At 59.7% G+C, this 27661-nt stretch overlaps 2 protein-coding genes across 6 annotated transcripts in view; one reads left to right on the top strand and one right to left on the bottom strand.

Moving 5' to 3' along the window:
• The first annotated feature begins 33 nt into the window (after positions 1-33).
• CTU2 (cytosolic thiouridylase subunit 2) lies at positions 34-12210 on the top strand. Of its 3 annotated transcripts, none has more exons than XM_070398640.1 (16): positions 34-125; positions 737-811; positions 3313-3384; positions 3620-3698; positions 3945-4004; positions 5119-5179; positions 5641-5750; positions 5969-6399; positions 6470-6605; positions 6809-6940; positions 7897-7988; positions 8124-8227; positions 8331-8478; positions 8622-8688; positions 8815-8873; positions 8965-12210. In XM_070398640.1, exons 1-16 carry the CDS (start codon positions 64-66, stop codon positions 9035-9037), a joined length of 1761 nt encoding a protein of 586 aa, XP_070254741.1. In that variant the 5' UTR covers positions 34-63; the 3' UTR covers positions 9038-12210. The 3 variants fall into 3 exon arrangements, with proteins under 3 accessions (XP_070254741.1, XP_070254740.1, XP_070254742.1); XM_070398639.1 differs by having other exon boundaries at positions 5927-6399; XM_070398641.1 differs by lacking the exon at positions 3313-3384 and having other exon boundaries at positions 5927-6399.
• Positions 9125-27661, bottom strand: part of PIEZO1 (piezo type mechanosensitive ion channel component 1 (Er blood group)) — a 59951-nt gene continuing 41414 nt past the window's right edge. Inside the window, exons 9-51 of one of the 3 annotated variants that reach the window (XM_070398636.1) lie at positions 27476-27589; positions 27316-27394; positions 26580-26680; positions 25812-26072; positions 25104-25215; positions 24845-25023; positions 24619-24767; positions 24314-24496; positions 23803-23915; positions 23473-23633; positions 23162-23338; positions 22472-22597; positions 22170-22370; positions 21493-21697; positions 20669-20773; positions 19851-20004; positions 19374-19617; positions 19193-19289; positions 18784-18955; positions 18236-18325; positions 18059-18153; positions 17670-17741; positions 17066-17166; positions 16523-16601; positions 16391-16447; positions 16134-16306; positions 15883-15989; positions 15514-15705; positions 15171-15429; positions 14909-15097; positions 14432-14732; positions 14077-14200; positions 13841-13988; positions 13543-13757; positions 13241-13399; positions 13016-13163; positions 10963-11151; positions 10670-10762; positions 10399-10571; positions 10203-10325; positions 10048-10127; positions 9771-9960; positions 9125-9686 (exon numbers count right to left, since the gene is read on the bottom strand). In XM_070398636.1, the coding sequence (XP_070254737.1) occupies positions 9437-9686; positions 9771-9960; positions 10048-10127; positions 10203-10325; positions 10399-10571; positions 10670-10762; positions 10963-11151; positions 13016-13163; positions 13241-13399; positions 13543-13757; positions 13841-13988; positions 14077-14200; positions 14432-14732; positions 14909-15097; positions 15171-15429; positions 15514-15705; positions 15883-15989; positions 16134-16306; positions 16391-16447; positions 16523-16601; positions 17066-17166; positions 17670-17741; positions 18059-18153; positions 18236-18325; positions 18784-18955; positions 19193-19289; positions 19374-19617; positions 19851-20004; positions 20669-20773; positions 21493-21697; positions 22170-22370; positions 22472-22597; positions 23162-23338; positions 23473-23633; positions 23803-23915; positions 24314-24496; positions 24619-24767; positions 24845-25023; positions 25104-25215; positions 25812-26072; positions 26580-26680; positions 27316-27394; positions 27476-27589 (6540 nt within the window). In that variant the 3' untranslated portion in view covers positions 9125-9436. The remainder of the gene's footprint in view (positions 9687-9770; positions 9961-10047; positions 10128-10202; positions 10326-10398; positions 10572-10669; positions 10763-10962; positions 11152-13015; positions 13164-13240; positions 13400-13542; positions 13758-13840; positions 13989-14076; positions 14201-14431; positions 14733-14908; positions 15098-15170; positions 15430-15513; positions 15706-15882; positions 15990-16133; positions 16307-16390; positions 16448-16522; positions 16602-17065; positions 17167-17669; positions 17742-18058; positions 18154-18235; positions 18326-18783; positions 18956-19192; positions 19290-19373; positions 19618-19850; positions 20005-20668; positions 20774-21492; positions 21698-22169; positions 22371-22471; positions 22598-23161; positions 23339-23472; positions 23634-23802; positions 23916-24313; positions 24497-24618; positions 24768-24844; positions 25024-25103; positions 25216-25811; positions 26073-26579; positions 26681-27315; positions 27395-27475; positions 27590-27661) is intronic. The other 2 variants (XM_070398637.1, XM_070398638.1) reach the window with 2 other exon arrangements.

Below are 27661 nucleotides of genomic sequence, written 5' to 3'. Positions count from 1 at the left end.
TGACGTAATCAGAGCGCGCCCGCCGCCGGCAGGGCCGCCGTCTGCGGCTCACCCGGGGCTGCCATGTGCCAGGTGGGCGAGGACTATGGGGCGCCGGCGCCCGAAGTGCCGCCGCCGCGGGCTGGGTAAGAGCTGGGCGCCACCCCGCCCCTGCGGTTCGCGGCGCCCCCAGCCGGCGGCCTGTCCTACCCCGAGGTCCCGGCCGCCGCGCTCCGGAAGCCCAGCCTCGCAGCCCGGGGTCCCGGGGTGGCTGGAGCGCGCTCCGCAGCGCCTGGGAGAGCCTGTCCGGCTGGTGGTGGACTCCCCAGGGCGGGGCCCCCTCTGCTCTCTCGCACCTCAAGTTCTTGCAGTCGGTGGGACAGCGCTGCCGCTGACCATGCCGTCTTTCCTGGAAGAGAAGTCGGCTTTCCTGTCGCTGTCACACATCGACTCCCCGTCTCCCGTCCTGAGCCACACAGAGCAGGTTGACGCTCCTGGCGGGCCAGCCCTGGAGAGATGAGAGGTGGCCTTTAGGTGCCCCCTGAACGGCTTTAACAGAGCGGAATCCTCCAGGGCCCTTGTCGTTTTTCAAATTGGAAGTTTGGTTGAGACACAAACTGGTTTGCCTGTGTTCAGCCGCCCACATGACCTCTCCCCTCCACCAGGTTGGGGTGAGAAACAGGACCTCTCTCTGAAGTCTTAGGGAGGGCGTGTGCAATGTGTTCTTGTTCTCTCTTCCCCCCCCATGTCTCCAAAGCCGTGAGCTGAAGTGTGTGAAGTGCTCGGAAGGCCTGCCCGTGGTGGTGATCCGAGCAGGGGACGCCTTCTGCAGGTGAGGCCTGGAGGAGGATAGGAGACCCTGGCAGAAGGGCTTGCTCAGAAGCTGGGATTGCCTTCCTTTCTGTGTGGGTACCAGTCTCCCACCGTTCAACTGTGGATCAGGTGGCAGAAAGGTGTATGAGGGCACTTAGGAAGAGAGCTGGCAGAGTGAGTGAGTGAGATGCAGGCGGGATGGCATTTCTGGGCAGCTAGAACACATCTCAGGGCGATTTGGCGCATCCTGGGATATTGGGCAGATGCTCCGGGTGATGCCTGTTTTACTTGTGAGAGACAGAGGAGTGGAAGGTGGGCTCAGCCTTCCGCTGCCTGGGGGGGGGGGGGGGGGGGGGTGTCCTTTCTACAGGAGCAGAGACGTATTCTCGGAGGGGCCTGGGCACCAGCATGTTCTGTTTTATCTGAAGCTCTGCTGTGCCCCTGTCACATCGCCTTTGAATCAAAACTCTTCTGTGTCTCATCACTCCACTAGATTCACAGCTCCAGGAGGGCAGGGCTGGTCTCCCATTTTACCCCTGTTAATTCCTGGTGATGTTGCACGCTTTGTATAGCAAATGAACATTTGTTGAGTGAGTGATCAGCTCACATCTTTAACCCTTTGCACTCCGAACCATTCTGGACATTGGCTACCAGCTACTCGACGCTACTTTGCGGCAGAAACGTGCATTTACAGCCCTCGTATTATTTAGTATAATTTTGGAACCAAGTAACGTATTATAATGATATTGGACTTATACGAATTGGGTGACATCGAGGAATGTATATTTGCAAAAAAACCAATTATTTTATTGTTTATAATTTTGTACAGTATGATAAGTTTTGTAACACTCCCCGATATGCATTGCAGGCTGATTAGTGCATGTTTGACAGTAATAAGTGGTTTGACGCCTGCCACCAGGTGTTTTCCTGTTAGAACACACAATGCAGTCCCGTTTTCTTTGTCCCACATCGGGAATATGTAGTTTATTGTTTAATCCGACACAAAACCCGCTGACATTTCTTGTATATATCTTAGTAATTTTACGATATTTTTATTTAATTTCTTGTGCCATTTCAAGATAAAACTTCAGGGAAACATGCATGTCTCAAAAAGTTGTGTTGAAATAACTCAATTTCCCGTAATCACTAATAAACTGCAATGTCCCCTGAGAGGGGATATCCGAGTGATATGCTAGAATTCCGATGTCCCCTGAGAGGGGACAGCGGAGTGCAAAGGGTTAAATTGGTCTCCAAGAGTGTCGGACTCTGCTTTCTAAAATGTTCCAAAAAAGAAACTGAAGGGACTGAATCATTTGTTTTCCAAAAACTTTCTCGTCCCTGAACATCTTTTGGGAGCTTAGTAGACTTGGTGTGTGCTCAGTAGGATGAAGTGTATGCCACCAGGAAATACATTTTAGGCAAAGAAGCCACTGCTTTAATCACTTCAGAGCATCTAAAAAGGATGATCCCTCCAATCTGCTTGGAGAACTCGCTGATAAGAGGACAGACTGCAGCAGCTCTAGGCAAGACCTGCAGGACTTCGGGGCCCAGAGCTCCCCCCTGCGCTTGCTCAGTTTTGGGAAAAGGTGGGAAGCTGACTTTCTGGTTGTAGGTTTTGGCAGTCTAGGTCTTGAACATGTTTCCTCAATGATTGTGAGTATCGGCACATGTGGGAAACGCTGGCCTGACCCAGAGGGAAAGTATGGTGCAGGGAGGACATGGAGTGGGGTAGCCACAGGGTGATTTCCCCCCACCTCCTCACCCCCAGTGTCTGTGTCTGCTGGGGGAACCTCACCACATTCCGGCTTTCCTGGGAGTCACTTCCTATGGCTGGTCACTTGGGGTCCCTAGAGCTCCAGCATTTTGTAGTTAAACACTGAGTTGAGTTACCGTCCTCAAAGGACCTGTGGAGTGTTTGGTTGGCTCATTATAAGGAGTTTCTGTTCAGTGTTGGGGGGATTGTTGTGGACACAAGGATAGCTGAGCAAGAAAAAGGAAGCAGACGGTGCATAGCCCCAGGCATGGGGCAATTTTGGGGGTACAGTGTTGCCTCCTCTGTTCGGGGTGCTGTTCTCCACCCAGGCTGTCAGGGGAGCTTTAAAAAGCAGATGCCTGGGCCTCATCCCAATATACTGTGATGTAGTTAGTGATTCTGATGTGCAGTCAAGGCTGACACCTCTGATCTAGTGAGCCCGAGAATCAGCTGGAAGTTTTACCGAGAACGCAGGTTCCCGGGACCTGCCCTGGAAGTTCTGATCTGTGGGTTTGGGGAAGAGCCCAGGACTCTGCGTTTCCAGGAGCTTCCTGGGCATTTCTGGTCCCAGCCGGATCAGAGCACTAGAGAAGGGCCTGTGTGGAGCTTCAGGCCTCAGGGCTCCTGCAGCCTTCTCAGTGTTTCCCCCTTCACCCCAAGAGGTGGTGCTTCTCTTCGTGGGGGTCTTGGAAGGGGTCATCAACTCTGCTCAGGGAAGGGCTGGGTGGCCTTGTCCTGCGCCTGCCTATGTCCATCTGTTCCACCAGCTGGGCCTTTCTGAGCGCCTGCCAGTGGCGGTGGCACCAGGCTCCCGGCCCCTCAGGCATCGGTTCACACTGGTAAGGACTGTAGGGGTGATGCAGGTGGTAGGCTCATCCTGGGGCAACCATACCTAGTGAGAACCCCTCCATGCCGACCTCATTGTCAAGATGCTTCTTTTAAAGATGGGAGTTGGTAACTGAGCAGGCATCAGGTTGCCCCCCTGCAGAGGCCACAGTATTGGCTTCCCTCTCTTGGCATGGAGGTAGGCAATCTGGGCCATGTGGCTGCAGCCAGTGGTGGTTTGTGTTGCAGGGACTGTTTCAAGGCATTCTACGTCCACAAGTTCAGAGCTGTGCTTGGGAAGAACCGGCTGATCTTTCCAGGAGAGAAGGTAGAGTGTGGGGTGACTCCTCTGTGGAGTCCCCGACTGGGCAGTTCGGTCCCCCAGGCCCTGGCTCTTAGCCCGTGCCACCCTTCCTGCAGGCAGCCTGTCCCAGCTGCATCCTACCAGCTCCTCCCGCTGTCCTGTGCCTGGACTCTGAGAATGGACCCATGTCGGGATATCCATAGAGGAGGGGGGTGGGGCATGCTCATGTTGGAGACGTGGTGCCCTCCAGCAGTGTTCCTTCTTTCCCAGGTTCTCCTGGCGTGGTCTGGGGGGCCTTCGTCGAGCTCCATGATCTGGCAGGTCCTTGAGGTGCGTCTCCACACTGTTCTCCTGTGCCCAGGCCACCGCCCAACCGAGCTTTAAAAGTGGAGGGTCAGCACCAAGGGGCTCTTGTTTAGAACTAGAGAGAGCAGCCCTGGAGGGCTCCTGGATGTGTATACAAGAGGTGCACAAGCCAGGAGCTGCGTCCGGAGTACCCAGCTGTATCCCAGTTTAGCACTCTGTCCATTTGCTCTACTGTAGAAACATAATCACTGGGAAAAGGATGTCCTGGGGGGGCACAGCAGGGCGCTACTCAAGGCGGCCTTGAAGCCATGGGCCTTCTCTCATCCTGGGAGTGTGTCTGGGGCAAGACATTGAAATAGAAGCAGGTATCTTGTGAGACAAAAAGTGATTTGGCCCTGTCAGCTTCCTTGAGAAGTTGAAGAGAATGAGAGGCAGGGGGAGGGATGCTGCCAGGGGAAGCAATGTTGGTGAAGACAGCTTATGTCGAGGTGGGGAGTAGAGAAGAAGGAACACTCCTGGTTGTGTTGGCCTGCCCAGATCACTGTGGGGCAGTTATGGTTTCTCCCGATGGTGCTATGGAGCCTTTGGCCAGGGGGTGGGGCACACATGACCTGCACTGCCTGTGAGGGATGTAGACTGGAAGGACTGGGGACAAGGCTGCAGCCGTGGGGTGGTCTGTATGGGATCCTGGGAGGTGCCCAGAGCTCGAGCGTGGTGCGTCTGCTCTCACTTTATGTCCCCTAAACCTGGCTGGAGGATCTGAGATAAGCGCCTGCTCCCCCAGATGTTTGTCCAGCACGTGGTGCCCTTCCATCTGAGCAGCAGTTTCTTGCTTTTGTCCTGTTGTCCTGTTCCATGCTGAGCAGCCAGAGGAGTGTGGGTAGGGGGCATGGATGGCCATGTGGATCCAGCTGCTTTTCGGGGCACTGCCAGGAGCAGGAACAGACTGGGGAGGGCGGGCTTTACAAGGGAGAGTGCAGACACCCAGGCAGTTTGAAGTGAGTCAGGCTATGAGGCTTCCCTCTGCAGCCTCTCCACTACCGGGGCGGGTCATTGCCCCTTACAGAGAATGGTTTCTGTAGGGAGTGTCCTGTGGCTTCTAGCCGTGAGGCTGAGGCCAGTCCCTTCCCCTCTCCAGGGCCTGAGTCGAGATTCTGCCAAAAGACTGCGTTTTGTGCCAGGGGTTGTCTACGTTGATGGTACGTGTGGCCTTTTTTCTCTCCAAGATCCCAACCGCTTGGTGCAGGCCCCCTGAAACAGCTGGCACTGTGCCCACACCCAGGCCCTGGAGACAGTGCATTTGTCCACCAACAGATGGCACTGCTGTTGTCATAAGTCAGACCATCAGAGAGTCAGGCGGGAGCTTCGGCCTGGCCGCCTCTGCGGGATCTAGGGCACTGAGTGAGATGGTTGAGTTCACTACCCAAGGGGCTGGATGCTAACCTGCCCCACCTCCCCTCCCCACCTCGTCCCTCGGCCACTACAGAGAACCCACTGCCCACTCTGCAAATGCTCCTCCAAGGAGGTCTGCAGCCTGTGGTTTCTACAGAAGCTGCTGCTCTGCAGAGCACAGGCTCGAGGGATCTCATGTGTTGGCCTGTCCTGCCTGCCTGGGCTCGTCTCCTATAAGCCATGACTCCTTTCTTTCTGCCTTTTTCAGAGGGAGCAGCCTGTGGACAGAGCCTGGAGGACAGAGCCAAAACCCTAGCCGAGATGAAGCTGATCCTGCAGACAGTTGGTTTTCCCTGGCACATTGTTGCCTTAGAAGAGGTACGTGGGCCCACCCCTGAGAAGGACCTCCGGAGGTGCCCGCTGGGATGTCCACAAGGAGTGCATGCCCACTTGTTGGGGCCAGGCTGCGGGCCTCTTGCCTGGGCCACGCCTCGGTATATACAGTGGTGGGTCTGGGCTTCATACAACTTCTCCACCCTCCCCTGCCCTGCAAGGTGTTCGGCCTGCCACCATCTGTGCTTCGTTACCTTGACCAGGAGCCCTCAGGGACCAAGGGGGCCTATAAGGCAGCTGTGGACAGTTTCCTCCAGCAGCAGCATGCACCAGCCCAAGGGGAGGAGCAGCTGAGCCAGCCTGGCTCCCAGGACCCCCAGAGCCCAGCTGGGCTACCCACAGCTGCCCAGACCAAGGCTCAGCCACCCACAGCTGCCCAGACCGAGGCTCAGCCACCCACAGCTGCCCACACCGAGGCTCAGCCACCCACAGCTGCCCAGACCGAGGCTCAGCCACCCACAGCTGCCCAGACCGAGGCTCAGCCACCCACAGCTGCCCACACCGAGGCTCAGGCACCCACAGCTGCCCAGACCGAGGCTCAGCCACCCACAGCTGCCCAGACCGAGGCTTTATCTAGACTCTTCGACTCAGTGAAGACACTGACAGCCAAGGAGGAGCTTCTTCAGACCCTGCGGTGAGCCTCCTTCCCCCCAGGTCCTGGCCCTGCCCTACCTGTGTCTGAGATCCCTTGCCCTGCTCTGCAGAACCCACTTGATTCTGCACGTGGCCCGGACCCATGGCTACTCCAAGGTGATGACGGGGGACAGCTGTACCCGCCTGGCCATCAAGCTCATGACTAGCCTGGCGCTGGGAAGAGGGGCCTTCCTGGCCTGGGACACGGTACTCAGGGGCCAGGCTGCCCAGGGGCCCCTCCCACCCTCACCCTTTAGGCCCTTTCACTTGAAAGTAGTATCTTGTGAATCAGTCTTGGGGTCTTCCTCATGGAGGGAGGAGCCTGACACCCCACAGCTGGCAGGGAAGGAGGGAGCTATAACCCTGTCAGCTGGGTACGGGGAAGAACACATCCCCCTCGCCCTCCCCAGGGCTTCTCTGATGAGAGGCATGGTGACGTGGTGGTGGTGCGGCCCATGCGCGACCACACACTGAAGGAGGTCGCCTTCTACAACCGCCTGTTTGCTGTGCCCTCTGTCTTCACACCAGCTATCGACACCAAGGTAACTTGCAGGACAGGGCAGAGGCTGCCAGCACATCTTTGGCAGCCTAAGCTGTGTCCACACCAGCCCTCTAGCTTCAGTGCTTGCCACCTGGTACCACAGTGGCGTCCCTATGTCCCCCAGCATCCTTGGAGCGTATACAGGATATCCCTTGGAGTTGGAGGACAGGTTGGTTGGTGCCTTCGAGGGGGAGAGGGCTCACAAGGAGGGAGTTGCCATACCCTGGTACCCATCCCTGGGAAGGCGAGGTGCCCAGCTTGGGGGGAGGGGTGGTCATGGACATGGGGAAGGGGATGATGGAGGGGCAGAATGACCATTGTCAGAGGTACTTAAAATTTTGACATAGTTTTTGTTTGTTTGTTTTGGTGTGTTTCTTCGTTAATCCTCACCCGAGGATATTTTTTTCATTAATTTTTATTGAGAGTGGAAGGGAGGGGGTGAGAGAGAGAGAAACATTGATGTGAGAGAGAGACATTGATTGGTTGCCTCCCACACGCACCCAACTTGGGCGGGGCAGGGAGGGAACTTGCAACCCAGGTATGTGCCCTTTGACCAGGAATTGAACTGGCAACACTTTGGTCATTGATTTCAGAGAGGAAGGGAGAGGGGGAGAGAGATAGAAACATCAATGATGAGAGAGAATCATTGATCAGCTGCTTCCTACATGCCCCATACTGGGGATCGAACCTGTAACCCGGTCATGTGCCCTGACCAGGAATTGAACTGTGACCTCCTGGTTCATAGGTCAGCGCTCAACCACTGAGCCACGCCAGTTAGGCCATAATTTAATTTTTAATAATGGCTGTGTTTAGAAGTGTGTGCCTGATTCACTCCAGTCCCAACATGGCAGACTCTCAGGAGCTGACAGTGTGGAGGAACCCATGGCCCCTTGGCCAGGCCTAGGGGCTGCTCCTCTGCACCAGGGCCACTCCAGCCCCCCATCTGATTGTCCCTAGGCCCCTGAGAAGTCCAGCATCCACCGGCTTATGGAAGCCTTCATGCTCAGGCTGCAGGCCCAGTTCCCCTCCACAGTCAGCACTGTGTACAGGTGTGTGTGTGTGCCGTGGAGTGGGAGTGGGAGTGGGAGGGTAGGCACTGAGCTCACCACTCTGGGGCTCAGGTCAGGCAGGAGCAAGGCTCTGGTTAACCGGTGGTGCCTCTGTGCCCTGTCCTCACACTTCAGGACGAGTGAGAAGCTGGTCAAGGCCCCAAGGGATGGCAATGCTGGTGACCCCCCAGGCCCCCGCTGCCTGCTCTGCATGTGTGCACTGGACATCGACACTGCTGGTCTGTGCTGCATGTTCTTGGGGTTCATGGGTGGAAGGGGTACCGGTGAGTGGATATTGGGGTTTACCAATCCTGAGGTCCCCTCAGTCATTTCTGCTTACAGATAGTGCCACGGCTTTTGGGGCCCAGACCTCACATCTCTCCCAGATGCAGCCCCCCACCCCACCAGCTGAGGCACCCACAACACCCTGCTGCTCTGCAGGGGTAGGCAGGGCCCAGGGCTGTTGCCGGGGGGCTGAGCCCTGCGGGAGGTGAGTCTCTTTCCTGATCCACCCCACCCCATGGCTGGTCCCTTACAGCTACACAGAGGGTGGTGGTACACCTGGGACCAAGCCCTCGGGCCCTGCACTGAGGGGCCAAGACCAGGCACTCAGGTCCAGCTCTGCTCTCACAGGGAGGACCCCCGAGCCAGTGTCATCGAGCAGCTATGCTACGGGTGCCGTGTGAACATGAAGGACTTGGTGAGTGGATCCTGCCTTGTGTTGGTGATAGGGGAGGCCCTCCCACTCTTGGGGTGAGGGTGCAGGTTGTCCCTGGCTTAGCTTTGTGCCATGTAGCCCATCACTCATGCCGGCTCTCTGTTGCAGCCTTCCTTGGACCCCCTGCCACCCTACATCCTGACTGAGGCCCAGCTCCGTAGCCAGAGGTACTGGTACCTGCTGTGCTGGGAGCCCTGGGAGGGGTCCTTCTGGATGTGAGCACCTTTGGGCTGATTCCCACTGTGTGGCTTCCCCCAGGGCCTCGATCTTGCAGGAGATACAGGAGTATCTGATTGACAGTGATGATGAGGCGCAGACTGGTGAGAGCTGAGCCTCAGGATGGACCCCCAGGACCACCCCGCCTGGACCTCTGCCATGCTGGAGCAGGACACAGGGATGGGCAGGCAGCGTGCTGTCATCCGTTTGTATAAATAAAAGTTTTAATTAAAAAAACTCTACAGTACGTGTGGAGAAAGGAGGGCTGGGCCCCCTGGCCCAGTGTGTCTGGCACTGGGCCCTGCAGGGACAACGGAAAGAGACAGCAGTCCTGTGCTGGGCCGTGGAGGGGCCACAGCTCCCTTCTGACAGCAGCATCAAGGCTCAGTGGGCCAGGAGGACCTGTCACAGCTGGTGGCCTGGGACTGGAGTATCTGCTCCTGTGGCCTGAGGAGCACTGCCCTCCTTCCTGCCAGGCCGGCTCCTTCATTCACGTGCACACGGAGCCTGGCTCCTACTCCTTTTCGCGGGTCCACTTGATCATGGTCTCCGGTGAGCGGTAGAGGAAGATGAGCTTGGCGTATAGCTCCTCTTCCAGCTCCAGCTCCCGCGTCTCCCGCACCAGGAAGATGTCCTGGCAGAGCTTGAGGATTCGGTCCACACACGGCAGCTCCTCGAACATGATGGAGTGTGAGATCTCACTGAAGAAGCCACGCACAAACTTGCCGATGACCAGCACGATGGACACATAGAGCCCCATGATCCTGCCAGGCAAGTGCGGGTGAGTCCTGGGGGCTGCTACCCACAGCCGCACCCCAGCCCCCAGGCCCACGGCACTGCACACTCACCCGTAGCCAGCCAGGAAGCCCAGGCTGGGTGGGCTGACCTTGTCGTTGAAGATGACCATGGGCAGCAGGTTGCAGTCAGCCTGGCAGTCCTGTAGCTCGATGACCCACCACTCAAGGAAGCCAGCGGCCCCCGACCCCACACGCTCCCTCCGCAGCTGGATGCGCACGCCGAGGTAGTCCGCCTCCTCGTCTGGATCAGAGCAGCAAGACAGTCAGGCCACACCCTCTCCCAGGGCAGAGGCCATGGCCCCAGCACCACCTTCCCCCAGACACTCACTGGGCTGCAGCTGCTTCACGGGGTTGGCTTCGGGCCCGTTGGGGGCACGGATGTACTTGGGGAAGAGGTTAGGGATGACCCTGTGGGGAGGAATTCAGTGGGTCAGGTCTGGCCCAGCCTTCCTGGTGCCCCCAGGCCCCTTGGTCCCCACTCACACGGACTGGTCCGAGGTGCCCTCCAGCAGGCTGGCCAGCTGCCACCGCTCAGTGCTATTGGGAGCCAGGTCCAGGGTGTGCTTCTCGTTGGTGTACTCTACAGTGCCTCCCTTGGCCAGGTCCCTGCAAGCAGGGGTGCAGCGTGACCCACCGAAGCGTGTACCCCATCCAGGCCCCATCCGAGCCCAGGACGTACCTCTGGAAGTTCCAGGTGAAGCGCAGGGTGATGTCGGCAGTGCCGTTGTACAGCTCCCGCTTCATCTGGGCCCTGCTGGGCGGGCTGATGCGCCACAGAGCCCCGGAGCTGCCCTCGATCTGCGCTGTGACGATGTCCTCAGGGCTGTACTGGCTGATGAACTGCATGGCCAGCTGAGCACAAGACGGCGCCTCAGTGGGGTGAAGCCAGGCCACCCCCCCAAAAGCCATCCCTTCCCCTGCCAGGCAGATGCAATGTGGGGGCTGCTCACCGGGTGGGGGTCAAACTGCCTGGACAGCTCCTCATAGGCCTGTTGTGTGAAGGGCACGATGGACGGCTGCTGGGCACTCATGGTGAACAGGGGCTGAGGGTGAAACAGGGTGACATGGTGCCGGGGGAGCCTCCCTGACTCCCCAGGTTGCCAGCACGCAGGCCACGCTCTGCATAGTCCATGAGGACCAGAAAGGGAGAAGTGGGAATTGGGGCTGCCTGGCCAGAGCCCTCAGTGTACGGGCAGAGCTTGCACCTGCACTGCTTCCCGTGCTGGTGAAGATGGCTGCTCACCTCGTAGCCCCCCAGCTTGAGGGTGACGGTGACGTCAATGGGCTGGTTGACAACACCGACAACGGAGCGCACCAGAGACATGAAGAGCAGCGGGAACCAGATGATGGCCACGAGGAACAGGATTATAAGGCCGCCCATGCCATACTTAACGATCTTCTTCTTCTTCTGCCCCTTGGGCTGTGGGTATTTCTGGTGGGGGGACGGTACGGGTCAGCTGCTCAGCACCACCTTCCCAGTGCCCTGCGTCGTGCAGGCCTCCGTCTCTGCTCCCTGCCACAGTGCTGTCTCAGACCCCTCCCTCCCTCTGCTCCCAGAGCTGCCCTCCACGCCTCACCTTTCCATCCTCAAGGCCATGGTCTTGAGCTCACCCCGTGGACCCATAAAGCCTTAATTGAACATCCAAACTGACTGCAGAGCTATAGCAGCTAAGTCTGTGGTGCTGGACAGGACAGAGATCAATGGAGAGATTCTGAGCCCCAAAACAAACCCACACAAGGAGACAGGTGCCAACCTCTCAGTAGGGAAAGGACAGCCTTTTCAATAAATGGACCCTTAACTAACACCATGTGCAAAAATTAAGACCTAAATCACTGAAACTTCAGGGCAAATCCTTGTACCTTATATTTGGCAAAATATCCTCAGATCTAATACCAAAAGCTCAAGCAACAAAAGAAAAAATTTAAACTAGACATCATGAAAAATAGACTTGTGTGCTTCTGAGGACACCATCAAAAAAGGAAAAAGCCAACCACAGAATGAAGGAAATACTTGCAAGTTGCGTCTCTGATAGAGTGTAGTATCCAGAGTATCTATGGAACTCTTTCAACTCAATAAAAGGTATAAATGTACCACCTTTTGTTTACCTAACAGTTGCTTAACCCAAGGAAAAAATGGGCAAAGGCTCTGAATAAACACTCTCCAAAGAAGGGAGACACGGCAAATAAGCACAGGGAAAGGTGCTTATCATTAGCCAACAGGGAAATGCAAAGTCAAAACCACAGAGACGGGTAAAAAAAACGTCAGACCAGAAGGGTTAGCGAGGAGGTGGAAGAGCAGTGGGACTGCAGTGGGGCAGTCGCCATGGAAAACAACTCGAGAGTGAAAGCAAGAGTTACCTCAGGGCCCAGCAATCACATTCCTATGTGTCTATCCAGGAGAAATGGAAACGTGTGTGTTCAGAGTCTTATATGTGAATATCCATAGCAGCATTTTTTATAATAAAAACAAATCCAAATGTCTATCACTATTTGGAACTGTTGAATAAAAGGTGGCATGAACCATAACCATAGACATAGACCTAGCACTAACCCTAACCCAACACTAACATTAACCCTAGCCCTAGCCCTAACCCTAACACTTTTACCAAGTCCTAACTCTATCCCTACCTCTAAACCTAACCCTAGCCCTACCCATAACTCCTAACAAAAAGTTAAACTATTCTGCCATAAAAAGAAATTGTGACACATACTACAACATGGATGAACCTTGATAATATGCTGAGTGAAAGAAGCCAGTCACAAAGGCCACCCTGATTTCATTTATATGAAATTTCCAGAACAGGCAAATCTATAAAGCAGGTGGTGGCTGCCAGGAGCTGGGCAATGAGGGGAATGGACAGTGACTGCTAATGGGTACGAAGAGCACGTTCTAACTTTGTGGTGATGGCTGCACAACTCTAAACATACTGAACCACCAAACTGTACACTTTGAATGGGTGAATCTTGTGTATGAATTCTCTCTGTAAAGCTGCTAAAAAAGAACAAGAATTCAGCTAACGTTATGGCAGGCATATTCCACTGTGCAATTTGCTCAGGCCACTGCCAACTGCCTGCCCCTAACAGGGCAGAGTTCACTATCCCCTCTCTAAGAAGCCCCTCTGGCTGCCAGGGAGAGTTCTAGAAATGCTCTCTGGCCCACAGTGGCTCTCTGGCCTCATGTTGCCATGGTTTCTGAGCCCAAGGAGGGGCCGCCAGTGTTTGGTTCTCACAGTTCCCGTCGGCCCCAATGGGGAGTGACCAGTGTCCCTCTCTACCCTCGCCTTGGGCCCCGGCACCTTTTCTGTCTCTCGGCTGCACTTGATGATGAAGATGTTGGCATAGATGTCCTCCACGCACATCCAGTTAGACAGGGACAGCGTGGTGTCTGTCCAAACCCAGTCCATCACGGCCCGCAGCTCCACCAGGAACGGCACCAGCCGGAACCTACCCGAGACGGGGGACCCATCAGGAGGGGCTGAGGGAGGGCAGCCTTGACCCCCCTTGGGCTGGCCCACACTCACCCCTGGAAGAGGAAGAGGTTGAGGTGGTTGTACTTCTTGGTGAGGAAGTTGCCAAGGATGCGGGTGGGGTAGCCACAGCGGATCTGGTAGGCGGACAGGGCGAAGTAGATGCACTTCACAAAGTACCACAGCTGGGCTACTGCGTTCTGGCTGAACATCCTAGGTGGGACAGGAAGCCCAGATCAGGGCACCCCGCCTGAGTCCAGTAGCTGGAGCCCCCAAGGTCCCTGGACCCAAATGCAGCTCTGCCAGGCACCACAAAGCATGTCTCTGCAGGCTGGGCCTGACCCCCCAGCACCCACCTCTCAGTGACAGCGGGCAAGATGAAGAACATCCAGACATGGATGGCCAGCACCAGGACGACCTGGAAGGCCAGCTTGCCCAGCACGGTCTTGCGTAGGTAGAGGGCACGGTCGATGACCATAGTGCTGAACTGGATCAGCAGCATGACCAGGAAGGCTTCCGGAACCTGGTCATCTGACAGGGAGGACGTGATGTCTGTAGCCGCTGAGTGCTTCTGTGGCCAGGAAAGGAAGGGTCAGGGAGAGCTGGGGTGGCCGCTGGGCTCTGCGCTCACAGGGGCCCCTGAGCCCAGCTCACCCCAAAGGCCCAAAAGCCAAACATGATGATGATGAAGTCGACCACGTCAGCCAGGAACATGAGGGCATAGACGTCAGTGGCTGCACGGTACTTGGTGTGCAGGATGTCGTGGAAGAAACGCCGCAGGGGCCGGTACACACTCTGGGCCCTGCGGACAGGCGGAAGGGAGCTCAGCTCAGGACCTTGGTTGCTCCCACCCACCCCTCCCCTAGGCCACTCCCAGGTTGGACACTCACAGGGACAGGCAGAAGGTCTGCAGCCGGATGCCCACCGCCCTCATTCTTTCCCGGGGACGACTCCGCCTCTTCTGTCCCCGAGAGGCGGCTGCTGCCTCCTGCTCCTCATCCTCAGTCTCGGCTTCTGTGGGGGAATAGCCACCACTGATGGACTGAGGCCTAGTTCAGCTCCTGACCATCCCAAGAGCCCCCCAAGGGGCTGCCATCACCCCATTTCACAGACCAGCAGACTAAGCACAGGCCCTCCCAGCATCACCAGCACTGGGCCCCTGGGGCTGCATCCTCTGGCTGGGGTGGTGACTCCCATGTGAGAGCTGGGTGGGATGGTTGGTTGCAGATTGACAGGGACATGTACCAATGGCTGCCGGTCCTTTGGGTTCTGCAATCTCCTTCCTCCTCCTCCTGAAACGCAGACCGATGCGCTTCGTCTTTTGGGGCTTGATCTCCACATGTGGCTCTGAGGGCCCATCTCTCACTTCTACTTGGATGTCATCCTCGGTGGTGGTCCCAGCCACCCCCAGCTCCTCCTGGGGCCCTGTGCTCTCCTCAGTCTGGAGTCCCAGCAGGGCTGGCTCCTCCTCAGGCTCCTCCTTCCCATGGCCCCCATCAGGCTCCTTGGAGAGCGGGTCCTCCTCGTGGTCCCAGAGGCCATAGCACTGAGGAAGGAAGGAAGGAGGGCCTTGGGGAGGCAGGCGTGGCTGCACGGGCAGCTCTTGGACCAGGCAAGATGGCCAGGCCCACCCTGGGACTCAGTGTCCAGGTTCGCCTCCTGGAACAAAATGGCTGAGAGGTGCCCGCCTGCTGCCCACCTGCCCTGGCATCTGGCACTCACCAGCAGCTGGGAACGATGGAAGAAGAGGGCCAGGAGCTGCACCAGGTCGTACTTGATGTAGCCGTCAGTCTTCTCCAGGCCCAGGATGCGAGGCGGGAAGTAGGGCTTGTTCTCATAGCGCCGCAGCACCGTGTGGCTGTTCCAGGGGAAGAAGCCAAACTGGAACAGGTATTTGGTGACCACCATGACCTGCGGGGCAGTGGGGCTCAGCATGGTGGGCGGGGCCAGGACCACCCCTTCCGCCTCCCAGGCCGCTGCCCACCTCAGTGAAGACGATGGCTGTCATCCAGAAGCGCTTGCTGGGCCGTGGGATGGACAGCATGGCCCACAAGAAGACCAGCACAGGCAACACGAGGGAGGTGGCCGAGGCGGTGACCATATGGTTGAGAACAATGATGAAATAGCAGAGCAGCTCAGAGTGGGCAGCCACACACTGGTACACGGCCTGCAGCAGCCGCAGCGCCCGGCCCTGCCCGGCCTCGAACTGCTCAGCCTCCTCCAGCTCTGGGATGCGCAGGCACCTGCAGGGTCCATGTTCAGGTAGGTTCTGGCCCCAGGCCTAGGCCCACCTGCCCCCGGCCCCACCAGCCACCCCTCGCACACACCTGTCAAGGAGCAGCTCGCTGGCCGTGCGCATCCGGGTCCGTGTGCTAGCGGGAAGCTCTCGGGAGCCGTGTAGAGAAGCCCTGGGCTCGGTGACCATCTCCTCACTGCCACTGCGGGTGTTGTAGCCCGTGCTCAGGGGGCTGCTGGGGTCCTCGGGCGTGCTGCTTATTGGCTCTTCTGCCCCCAGCCCGCTGTGGGAGGGGAGGCTGGTCACAGACGGCAGGAGGGCCTCAAGGTCCCTGCTGGACAGGGGCTGGGAGGCTATGTGCCCCAGCATAGCCGCTGGGGTGTCCCTGGCTCTGGGCCTGAGAGCAGGTCAGATGCAGTGGGTCCTGGCTTCCGCTTGAGCCCCTGCAGCCCATACCTACCTCGAAGCTGTGCTAGGCACATCACGTGCCTCCGAGGGGCCTGTTGGCATGGCCTCAGCCTCACTCGAGTATAGCTGGTCCAGCACGCCCCGGTGCACCTCTCTACCCTGCAGGGCACACAAGGAGGGTAGGGAGGTGGTCCTCCCGGTGTGGGGGAGGAGGAGGTGGGGCAGGCACAGGGGTAAGATAGTGTGGCAGGGCATGGTGGCAGGGGTAGGGGTGTGATGGGGTCGCGGTATGGTGGCACCCACCCTGAGCAGCTCCTGTGTGAGCAGGTAGCGCTCAGCACGCAGCACGTTACTCATGGCGCGGTGGTGCCGAGTGAAGGTGTACAGCCAGCGCGTCAGCCCGTCCACCAGCGCCTGTCCCAGCACCCACAGGAACTGCATGGTGTTCAGCACCCGCTGCATCACATGGCTCCGGCCTGCAGGGAGGGGGATTGGCGTGAGAATCCTGGAGGGGCAGCCAGCGTGAGAACCCCAACCCCGAACCCCCAGGGCCCAAGTACCTGCCACCTCGTCCACTGGACCCTCTGCCAACTCCGCCTCTGGACGCGGGCCGCCTCCTGGGCATAAGGGAGCTGGTCAGCGCCTTGTAGCCCTACATTCCCCACCCGCTACCCGCACTCAGCCGGACTCACCCACAGACAGCTGTGCCTGCTCCTGCCGCCGCCGCCTCAGCACCGTCTGGGCGTTGGTCACCCAGGCCTGGTACGCCATCTGCAGGACAGGGCCTCAGGTTAGCACCTGCTTCCCAGGCCCAGGCGCCCTGGGCTCACCTCTGAGCTCCCGAGCCGGGGCAGGAAGTGGGCACCATGGGGCTGTTGTGGGAGGAAAGGGCAGTTTGCACAGCCCACCCGGCACATCATGGTTCTCACTTAGCACCCAGGCCTCAGGCCAGAACCAGGGACACAAAGGTGGACAAGAGGCTCCTGGCTCAGAAGACAGACATGCAGCCAGCAAACATAATGAGCCCTCTTGAAGGCCAGGCCACCGGTGGCCACCACAGGCCTGGGGGTCAGAGTTGGGACCACAGGAGAAGGTGGGCAGAGGCACATAGCTGCCATGACCTATGGTCCCCACAGACTGCTGTCCTGTCTGGCTGGGCATCTGTCCTCCCTGTGCTGGCCTGGCCCAGGTGCTCCATGGACAGGGGAAGGCAGCCAGGGACCCTTCCACCTCACCTGGAAGGCACTCTGTGCCGATGGCCTGGGGTCCTCGGGCTGGGCCTCCTCCTCCTCCTCACTGTCAGACTCGAACAGGAAGTAGTCCCCAGAGTGGATGACTGTGGGCAGTGTGGGGTTCAGCTGGCCATCCCCCACATGGGGTTGGGCTCTGCAAGACTCTCACGTTCATGGGTTTGGGGGGGCAGTAACAGCATCCTGTGACCCCAGGGGCCAAGGCCCGCATGCCCCCAACCCCCCTTCCCGGGACAGCCTCAGTGGCTGGAGGCAGGGAGCAGCAGGCTGGGGGACCGAGGCGCATGCACAGGACACATGCCAGAGTGGCGGGACGAGACCAGACGGGACGAGAGGGACACAGGGAGGGGCCAGGAGAGGAGAGGCTGGGAGTGGGCAGTGGTAATTCAGACTTCGGAATCCCCGAGTTATAAAATGCAGAGCCGGTTGTGGGGGGCCCAGCCCCTTGTTACTGCATGGCCGGCACCCAGGCTGCAGGTCAGTACCGGCAAGCTGTACGCCCCAAAGGCGGTAGCAACTGAGAGGTGAGGGGGTACCCAACACACAGCAGCTTGAGAGAGTGGTCATGGCAGCCAGGTTGGGGCAGTACCTGTGGCGTGGTCCAGCCAGGGCCGCCACCACTGTGTCCGTGGTGGGGAGGAGCCCCCTGGACGGCCAGGACCTGTGAAGGGGAGGGGGGTGGCGAGCATGAGCCAGCAGGGAGAGTCATGGAGAATGAGGGTGTCCCCTCAGCAGAGACACACAGAGCCCCTTCATGACCAGCACCCTCCCATGGTGCTATGATGGCAGAGGACAGCCCACACGTGCAGACGGACAGTCACTGGCAGGCAGTGTGGCCTGCAGGGACAGAGAGTGACCACATGGCACAGGACAGGTGGGCCGGAAGCCCTGTGTGACGTCACGTGGCACAGACACGGACAGGCTCCAGCGGCACAGATGCACCAGTGCTCGGGGGCCCTGGGGGCTCTATCCACTCACCTGGCTCCTGGCCGGGGTCCAGGGCCTCCTGGGAGTGGCTGAGGCCCACCGGGCCCTGCCTGTGCTTTTCCTGCTTGGCGCGGATACGTTCCATCCTGTGGGTGGGAGACGACTCTGAGCATCGGGCCAGACAGGAAAACACCCCCACCCCAACCCGGTCCCCCAGACGGCACCTACTGTCTTTTCAGCTGGGCCAGGGACTTCTCCTCGGCCTTGCGGTGGTAGTCGATGCTTTTGAGGTTGGCAGCGTTGTACAGGGCGAAGCCCCTGTGGGAGTCAGTGAAGCCAGGGGTGAGCGCCAGTCTTACGAGCTCCCTCCTCTGGGCTTAGCCCACCCCCCCAGCTGCCCAGGTCCTCCCTGCTCACAGGCTAGCTCTCCAACATGACACCCCATCTGTACTGCAGTGAGAGGGAGGGGACCCCCTGCCACCTCGTCTCATGGGGTAGAAAACGTGTAAATGAAGAGGTGGCCATGGGGCCTACAGAGGCCAGGGATGGGGAGACTTGCTGGCTCCCTGGCCAGGCACGGGGGTGGGGTGGGGCAGGCTCTCTGGTGGGGTCCACCTCAGGCCAGCTAGGGCTGAGACCACATGCCGTGGTCAGTGTGCACTCAGGCCCCTGAGGAGTGCTGATGACCCGTGGCCCTTTGTCGCTCTAGGAGACGTGTGACATCCGGGCACAGTGCCCTGCCCTAGAAGGGCCCAGGGATCCAAGGCGGGGCCAACCTGGAGGCCTGCAGAGCAGTGGCCTGGAGCTCGGCCTTGACATGCAGGAAGTAGTAGCTGAGGAAGACACGGCGCTGCAGCAGCAGGAACAGGAAACAGACACTGTCCCAGAGGACGCCAGCCTCCTCCACTGGCAGCAGGCAGTCCTGGTCCCTGCCCAGCATCTCCTTGGCTGTGAGACAGGGGCCAGCACAGGTCAGGGGTATGGTCAGGGTCAGGAACACAGGTGGGATCGGGGTGTGGGGCAGAGGTTGGGGACCTGAGTCAGAGGCAGGGCTCAAGCACATTTGTTGAGGATCAGGATGCAGATCAAGACCATGGGGCGGGGGTGTGGGAAACGATAGGGGACTGGGTCCCTGAAGCAGTGCGTGTCCCTGACACCCCCAGCCACCGGCCCTCTCCCACTCACGGTCATAGTAGCCTTTGACCGTGCACACGAGGCTGAACAGCTGGATGACCCAGCAGAAGCTGCTCTGCATTTGCTCCACGAAGACACAGGACAGGAGCTGGGGGTGGGAGGAGGGTCAGCCAGCTTACGGGATTTGGTTCGGGGCTGGGGCTGGGGCTGGACAGGCTGGCCGGCGGCTCACCGAGAGCATGTTCTTGGAGATGATGACAGTGACATTGTAGAGGATGAGGCAGTCCCACAGCACGAGGCGGGGACGCGTATCCTTCTGCAGCAGGGAGGTGCCGAAGAGCAGCAGGTAGAAACAGGCCAGGAGGTAGCCCAGCCCGAAGACACTGATGCGCGTGGCCCCGGTGATGAACACCACCACCAGCACCAGCCAGAAGAGGTAGCGGAAGACAGCGACTTTCAGCATGTCGAGGTAGGACCTGCCGGGCGGGGTGCCGGTTACCCCACCGCCCCCCGCAGCCTCGGGCCAGAGGAACTCCCGGAGGCCCCTCTGCTGCAAGGTCAATGTCCGCCCCTCGTCTCGTCCCAGGACACCACCGGCAGCACTTGCCCCAGGCTCCGTCCTAGCCAGGTGTGTCCGTCAGCCCTGCAGCCCCGCCGCCTATGCAGCCCCAGACTGGGCTCTGCAGGCTGGCGACACCCCGGGACCCACCTACAGTGAACGAAGTTGGGCACGGGGTTGGGCTCCCCCCGCAGAGGCTCCAGGTGGTCGGTGTTGACGCCGGCCATGTGCTGCCACTCCTCGGTGCGCTCAGCCAAGAACACCTGCCACTGCTGGGAGGCGCAGAGCAGCAGCAGGAAGTCACCTGCGGATACACGGGAGGCCACTGCCGCTCGACCCCAGGAACCACTGGCCTTGCGGAGGCCTGGTCCACGACCGGCACAGGGCACGGACCCCGTACCCAGACCAGAGAGAAGCATGGTGTGTGCACGTGGGGGCTGGGCAGACACACGTCTACGAGTGTGAACACTGGCGGGTGATGTCCACACATGGATATGGATGTTGGGGATCACGCCTGTGTACATGTTCTGCGTATCTGGGCACCACACGCACATTAGAAAGTGAGTTAACGTGCCTGACTGCACACCCCGTGGGCATCAGTCTGTGCACACCTGCATCTGTCCCTCTGCCCACCTGTGCACACCTGCATCCACCCCCACATCCATACCTACAACCATCTCTGCATCCACACCTGATGGCAGGGTGTGCACATGTGAGGAGGGCCTCAGTGCCATGGGACTATCCTGCAGGTCTAGGCGCACCCATGAAAGGACCCTGCCCCCCCCCCCTTCCCCCGTCCTGCCGGGGAACCACAGCATTGGGCCAGCTGGCAAGGCCTGGACAACGCACTCCTCGATAGCTGAAGGGAACGTCAGCGCTTGCCCGCTGCCCGTGCCGAACCTCCTTGGCCTTCACTGAGGCTGGCGGGTGGCACATGTGGACAAAGGGCCCAGCCAGTGGGCACTCACTGATGAGGTTGGTGGAGTTGGGGGCCATGAAGAAGTCAGGCAGGTACAGCCACTTGATGAGCACCGAATTCATGGGGATGGCCTGGCTCCAGCGCCAGGGGTAGTCTGTGGGTAGAGGGAGCGTGTCAGGGCTCCGGACAGCCTGTCCCTTCCCCATTGGCTGGCTCACAGCCTCTAGGGGTCCAGTGTCCACGGTTCTTCATCCACATCCACATTCACAGAGTCAGCCTCAAAAACACCACCACTCTCCTTTGGAGTCCGAGAGCATACAGGTCCAGAGCTTCCAGCACATGCTTAACTACACGTTTCCCAGGGATAGACCGCACCCCAGGCCCCCATGGGAGCAACTGTGTGAAGCTATGGGGCGGCAGGTGGGCAGGGCAGTCTCCTGAGTGCTGGCCCATGGTATGGCTGGACCACACGAGACATCATTACACACCTATCAGAACGGCTAATACTATAAAAATAGTGACACCACCAAATACTGGCGAGGATGTGGAAGGACTGGATCACACTCATGCTGCCAGGGGGAGATGTAAAATAGGACAGCCTCTCTGGGCTTTTATGCCAGAGAAGTGAAAACTATGCCACGCAAAAACCTAGACACCAACGTTCCCAAACTGGAAACAACGAGATGTGTCCCTGTGTGAAAGGTCAAACCAACTCTGGTACATCCAAATACTACATGACCCGGCACGGAAAAGGAAGTATCGATACACTCAACAACACAGGGCAGGCGGGAAACGCCTGGGGCACTGCATGCGGCCACAGCCACGCACGCTGGCCAACTCCGTACTCCTGCCCACAGCCTGCACCCTGCTCACCAATGCACAGAGCTGGGGGGATGCCCAGGCACAGCAGGTACTGGTACAGCAGGAAGAGCGTCAGGAAGAGGCAGTAGTTGGGCCAGAGACGGGCGATGGCCCTCCGGCGCCGGCGGGTGAGGATGGCCACCAGCCAGCAGCCGTGCAGGATGACCATAAAGTTCATGCGCTGCCCAATCACGTTCACGGCCATCAGGAAGCAGATCTGGGGGTGGCATAAGGGCAAGAGGAGATGAGAATGGGAGACGGAGGGAACTGGTGGAGGGTCTTTCTTGGACCTGCCTCCAGGCAGCCGGGGGCCCAGCAGGCTGGCTCGGAGGGTCACAGGCAGCACAGGGAGCAGAACACCTTTGCCTCGAGGCAGGTGGGCCTGCAGCCTAGGCTCACGGCAGCCCACGCCACGCTCCTGGAGGGATGGGAAGGCTGGACGTGGCTCCCCCGTGCAAGGGGGAGACTGAGGCTAGAGGCTCTGTGGCAAACTCTGACCCAGTCTCCAGCCCGAGTCCTGGCCCCCGTCCTCACCCCACAGGCCAACCTTGCCCGGGAGAACACAGCACCCTTGGCGGTCCACCTCCTGTGCCCCCAGGCAGCCCCTGTGCACCTGTACATGGCAGATGCTCAACCAAGGCCCCTCCCCCGAGGGCGGCACAGACCTCTGATGGTGAGGGGCGACTCACCTCCAGCCCAAATTTGTAGAAAAAGAAGTTGATGAAGTACTTGACACAGCTAAGCAGGTCCCGGTCCAGGTGCTGGCGGGTGCCTTCGATGCAGACGGCCTGGGCGGGCAGCGGGGCCAGCTGGTGCTGCCGGCGGTGGTGCTCCTGGCGCCGGTACACAATGGCCTCGAACACCAGCAGCAGCAGGATCTGCAGGTGGTTCTGGGGAGGGGGACAGTGAGGCCCTCCAGTCCTGCCTCCAACCCCCGAATGCCCCAGTCCCCTTGGTCCCACCCCGCCCGCCGCCTTGGCCCTGCTCTCACCTGGATGTAGCCCAGGTTTGGGAAGCCCTTCCGCACTCCAAACCAGTTGGCCGGGTCGACGGGCCCCCGGTACAGCAAGGACTGGTTGATCTCCATCTTCTGCAGGTTGGTGCTATTGGGGAGGGGCTGGGAGACGGGGGCAGTGTCAGCACCTGCCCCCCGCTGGTCACTGGACGCTGACCCAGCCCTGCCTTGAGTCCCTGTCCCAACAACAGCTCCAGAACAGGTCTGGGCCAGGCCACAGCTGGCACCAGCAGGGATACGGAGGTGCTGTCAGCCTCGAGACCACCTTAATGGAGAAGGGGACAGGGTGACTAGGGATGGGGAGGCTTCAGCAGGGGTCACGGGGGAAGTAAAGAGAAAGCTCTGGGCAGGGGCTCCCCTGAGTGGCCTCCCCCTCCCCGGTCTGGCTGGGGCACCCCTTCGCTTGAGGAGACATCTGGCCCCGGCACCATCTCACCCTGACTCAGCAGGCAGTTAGCCGAGTCAGGACGCTTCTCTAGCCCAGACAACCTGGCATGGGGAGTGGGTCCCCCATAGACCAGGCCGAAGGACACCTCCTCTGGGCAGCCCCTGGCCCTGAGGACGACCCTCTGCATCGGTCCCTCACACCTGCACTAAAGGAGCCGTCCCTGCAGCCCCGCCTGCGGGAGGCTCGCAAGGCTCGGGGACACAGTGCCGTGGGCGCACCTCAGTGCAGTTGCTGGAGTACTTGTGGGGGCTGACGACCTTGAGCTGGTAGAGCATCTTGCACACGATGATGATGCAGGTCCACACGGTGGACAGACAGGAGGCCATGGGCCGGAAGCGGGGGTAGGGCATGGCAAAGGCCCAGAGCACCACCAGCAGGAGGTTCATCACTGACACCTGTGCGACAGCCAGGCAGTGGGGCTGAGCCAGGCGGGCACTCCCTCCTGCGGCCCCAGGATCCAGGGATCCGGAGAGGTCCACGAGGTGCCCTGAGGGGCCACTGCAGACAAGGGGGGTGTGTGTCCTCTCACCTCCTTTAGGGCCACCCAGACGGTGTACAGGGCCACCAGCTTAAAGATGTGCAGTTCCAGCAGGCGTCGCACAAACAGCTGCACGCGGGTGAGGACGTTCGAGAAGCTGGCGGACAAGTCCAGCAGCCGCTCGGCCACCAGGCCCCATTTGTTGGCTGCGACTGTGGGGCGGGGGGTCAGGTGGTGAGAAGGGAACAGGCACCCTGGACCTGGGGCTGTGCTGTCCGGGGTAGACAAGACTCCCCTGGGGCTCATAGGGGACCCACCCGGTGACCCGGCTCCTTGGCACCCTACACTCACCTCTCAGGGGGGTACTCCCTTCTGACTTACCTTCCGGGACCTGCGTGGCCTGGTTGGAGCCAGCAGTGCCCAACCCCTGGTCCCTGGGGGCTTCCTCCTCCTCGTCCTGCTGCAACAATGGGGTCCCGCTCACTGCGTCCTGCCTAGGACAGGCCCCGAAAGTGTCACTTCCTCCCAGTGCTCCTGCCCTCCTGGGCTAACAGTGCCCCCTCCTGCCTCTGCTGGGTGACCTGTGCTATTTGTGCTGCAACCGTTAGGTCAGAGCATGCGGCCCAGCTGACTTTCCACTGTGGAGACCCCGCTGGGTCAGAGAAAACATCCCCTACCTGAGGCCCCTTGGCATTTGAAGACGATGGCCAAGGCCTTCCCACGGCTCTGGGTCCCCCACCCGAATCCCACCAGCCGCCTTCCCCTCCTAGACGAGGCCCTTCTCTGTGCAGGTTCAAGGTGGAGACACTCTGCAAGCCCCTGTGCCCCCACTGCCCACCCCCCACCAGCCAAGACCAGAGCCCGCACTCCTCGGAGGCAGGGGCGGGCGCACCTGTGAGCCCAGCGGGGGCGGCAGGCGCCGGGCAGGGGGATGTGCTCCAGGTCAGTGAGCTGCATGAAGGGCTGGTGGAAGTAGTGCAGCTGCAGGATGCAGGCGAGCAGGAAGAAGCCAGGGATGAGGATGCTGGAGAAGAGCTCGGACACGCTGAACTGCTCCAGGCCCAGGTCCCCCAGCCTGTCCAGGGAGCACCGTCAGCACCGCCCGGCCCTGCAGTCCCCGACGCAGAGCCTGCGGCCTGAGGAGATGAGGGGCCCATGCCCGGCCCTCACCCGCCTGCCCACCCGCCGGTGACTCACTGCTCGTCAGTGAAGCCTGTCAGGTTGCGCCAGTACATGGGGAAGTCCTGGAACTGGAAGGTGTAGACAGCGATGAGCACCAGCATGGTGTAGGCCACCACCAGCCACCAGAACACCTTGAGCAGCTTCCTCCACAGGCTGTAGTAGACCTGCAGGACGAGGTGTGTGAGGCGCCCTGCAGTGAGGCCGGTCTGCTTGAGGGTCCCACCTGCCCGCCCCCAGGTACCTGGAAGAGGGTGAGGCAGAGCAGGAAGAGGAACATGTAGACGATCTTGTAGACGACGAGACGGCCTGCGAAGCTGACCACGATGAACATGCCGGCGCACACGTAGATCCAGTACTTGACATAGATGCCAGTGACCAGCTCCCCCAGGCTCCGGAGCAGCGTCCGAGTCCGCGTGGGCTCTGGGGGCCAAGCCAGGGGACCCGGGTGTGACTTCAGGATCAGGCGGGAGGGGGCTGGCCCAATTGCCCCGCCCACTCACCTATGTCCGCCACAGTGACCTCCATCAGCGCGGAGGGTGTCTTCTTCCTCCTCAGCAGCTTTTCCTTGACAAATTGGCGCAGCAGGAGCCAGAAGGTCAGGGTATACAGCAACTGCGATGGGGAGGGGCAGTGTCACTGAGTGGTGGGCAGCCTGGCACCCCTCCCAAAGCCAGGGCCCAGCCCAAAAAGATGTGGGCAGGGGAGACCCCAGCAGGGAGGAGGCCAGCCCGGCCCCTGTAGGAACAAGCTCATCCTGTTGCTTACACACCTGCACACAAGTTCATGCACAAGTGAACACATTTGCACACTAGGCCCACACGTCTGCATATGTTCACACATACGTATGTAGAAGTTCATATGTTTGCATGCACACCTGCATACACATACTTGCACACAGGCTCAAACATCTCACACAGGGAGATATGACCCACTGAGGTCCAGGGGCAGCAAGTGACACTAACAGAACCTATGCTAGGGAGACCGGACAGTGCCCCCTAAAACACAAGGTCATCACTCATGCACTCCAGCCACTACTCTGGGCTAGCCAACAGGGACCCCGTGGCGACCACTCAACAAGGGCCTGCCCTCCTGAGCTCCCACTCCACCGGGAGCTGGCCCACAAACAGAATGGCACTGTCTTGGGTCCTCACGCAGACACCCAAGGCACCAGCATGTGCTCACAGGTGCCCTGGAGTGAGGGCACTCACCATGGCTCCGAGGTCCAGGCAGGGGTAGCGCGTGTGCTCCAGCCCCAGCTGGCGCAGGCTGACGGGACCCAGGGTGGTGGGCAGCTCCGAGTGCAGGTCCATGGCCCACACGTAGCGCAGGCTGCACAGCGCCAGCCCGTAGAGCAGGATGAAGGGCGAGCAGAGCATGGCCATCTGGTGGCGGCTGCGCACAGTCCAGATGAGGCAGGCCCAGAGCAGCAGCACGAAGGTCAACCAGCTGTGGTAGGTGATGCTCCACACCTGGTGGCATGGGCCGGTGGGCATGGCTGCACAGTCCACCCGGCCCCGTCCCGACCTGCTCCCCCAAGACACCGAGGGGGCAGGGCCCCAGGGAGGTGCTCAGACAGAAAGGCAAACATGCCCATCGGCCTGGAGCACAGCGGCACAGGACACACGCCACCCCCACACCACACATGATCACACACACATTCATATACATGCACATACACGCACAAATACCCTCATACACACACACTCACAATTCATATACACACATGCTCACACATATACACATGAACACATGTTCACACAAGCCCACACTCATACAAACACATGCACACACACACACACACACACACACGCTCACATACGCAGCTGTGGGCTAGCCAGGGTGACTCTTGGCCAGCAGGACACAGCTGCCTTCATTTCTGGTGAGGACGCATCAGGCTGTGAAACATGGGCCACCATCCACCTCGCATACGTGTGAAGGAACCCCGGGAAGGGCCCACCAGGCTGGCTGCTCCTTACCATCATGGCGATGAGGGCACACACGTAGCTCTGGTCCATGATGAGGTGGCCCAGGCCATGCAGTGGAGATGTCTCTCTTGGCTCAGCCAGCCTGGGGTGCACTAGAGGGTGGTGCCAGGGTTACCTGGGAAGCTCTGACACCAACAGGCCAGACCCCTCACCCACACTTGACTTTGCCCTGTGATGTGGCTGGGGTGTGGGAGCAGCAGCCCAGCGGGAGGAGGCTCCAGGGGCAGAAAAGGCAGGCTCCTATCTGGCACTGCCCCCACTGCCATGTGACTGGGCGTCCTGGCCCTCACCAGGCTGCCATTTCCAAGGCTCTGAAGAGAAAGAGGGACAAGATGGGCCGGAACCCCTCCCAGCTTGGTGGGTTTGCAAGTCCTCAGGCACCAGCTTTGAGGCCAATGATTCAGCTCCTGCTTTGTGCAGGGGCAAGTCACAAAATGGAAATCAAGGCTTCGGGCAAAAAGAACACCCAGAAAATTGCCCAGTCCTACCCCAGCCGCCATCTGCCCAGGTGACAGACAGCCATCCTGGGCCTCTGGGCCAGCCCAGGGCGGAGCAGTCCAGTTCTCCAGAAACTGGGAGGTAGGTGCCCCAGAAGGTCAGCAGCATGACTCCTGACAAGCACAGCTGGAGAGGCCAACATGCGAGACAACCCAGTGGCCACCAGGGGGCAGCAGCAGTGTGCCCACAGAAGGTGATATCCCTAGGCTGCCACGGTGTGTCTACTCACAGGGGCGCTGCTGGACCGGACTGTGGCTACTCAGGTCGTGCACGATGCAGTTGTCAGCCTCAGGGTCAGGCATCGTGTGCTGAAGAGGCAGGCCAAGACCTAGTGAGCCAAGCCCATGGGCAGGTGGGCTCACCCCCATCACTCAGCCCAGCCTCCTTACCTGGGAAGCACCCTCCTCCTTGGTGGCTGCACCCCTGGCCTTGTCCTGGGGCCAGTGGTCCACCTCAGTCAGCTCCACCTCCCGCTCCTCGACACCCTCAGCCGCCACCTTTTTCTGCAGAGACCAGAGCAGAGCTCAGTCCCCCACCCTGCCCGAGAGCCATGGCCTGACGGGGGATGGGGTGTC

Source organism: Myotis yumanensis, unplaced genomic scaffold (genome assembly GCF_028538775.1).
Source record: "Myotis yumanensis isolate MYYU_CA2020_CCGP unplaced genomic scaffold, mMyoYum1.0.hap1 SCAF_18, whole genome shotgun sequence".
Lineage (NCBI taxonomy): Eukaryota > Metazoa > Chordata > Mammalia > Chiroptera > Vespertilionidae > Myotis > Myotis yumanensis.
The sequence above is the reverse complement of the archived record's forward strand: the minus strand, read 5'-3'. Positions and strand labels throughout refer to the sequence as shown.

Excerpts from the sequence above, each read along its gene's own strand:
- CTU2 (XM_070398639.1), top strand. The coding sequence starts at position 64 with ATGTGCCAGGTGGGCGAGGACTATGGGGCGCCGGCGCCCGAAGTGCCG. Across the intron at positions 3,699-3,944 it reads TGATCTTTCCAGGAGAGAAG|GTTCTCCTGGCGTGGTCTGG; the intron begins GTAGAGTGTGGG and ends CTTCTTTCCCAG. Across the intron at positions 8,228-8,330 it reads ACTGGACATCGACACTGCTG|ATAGTGCCACGGCTTTTGGG; the intron begins GTCTGTGCTGCA and ends TTCTGCTTACAG.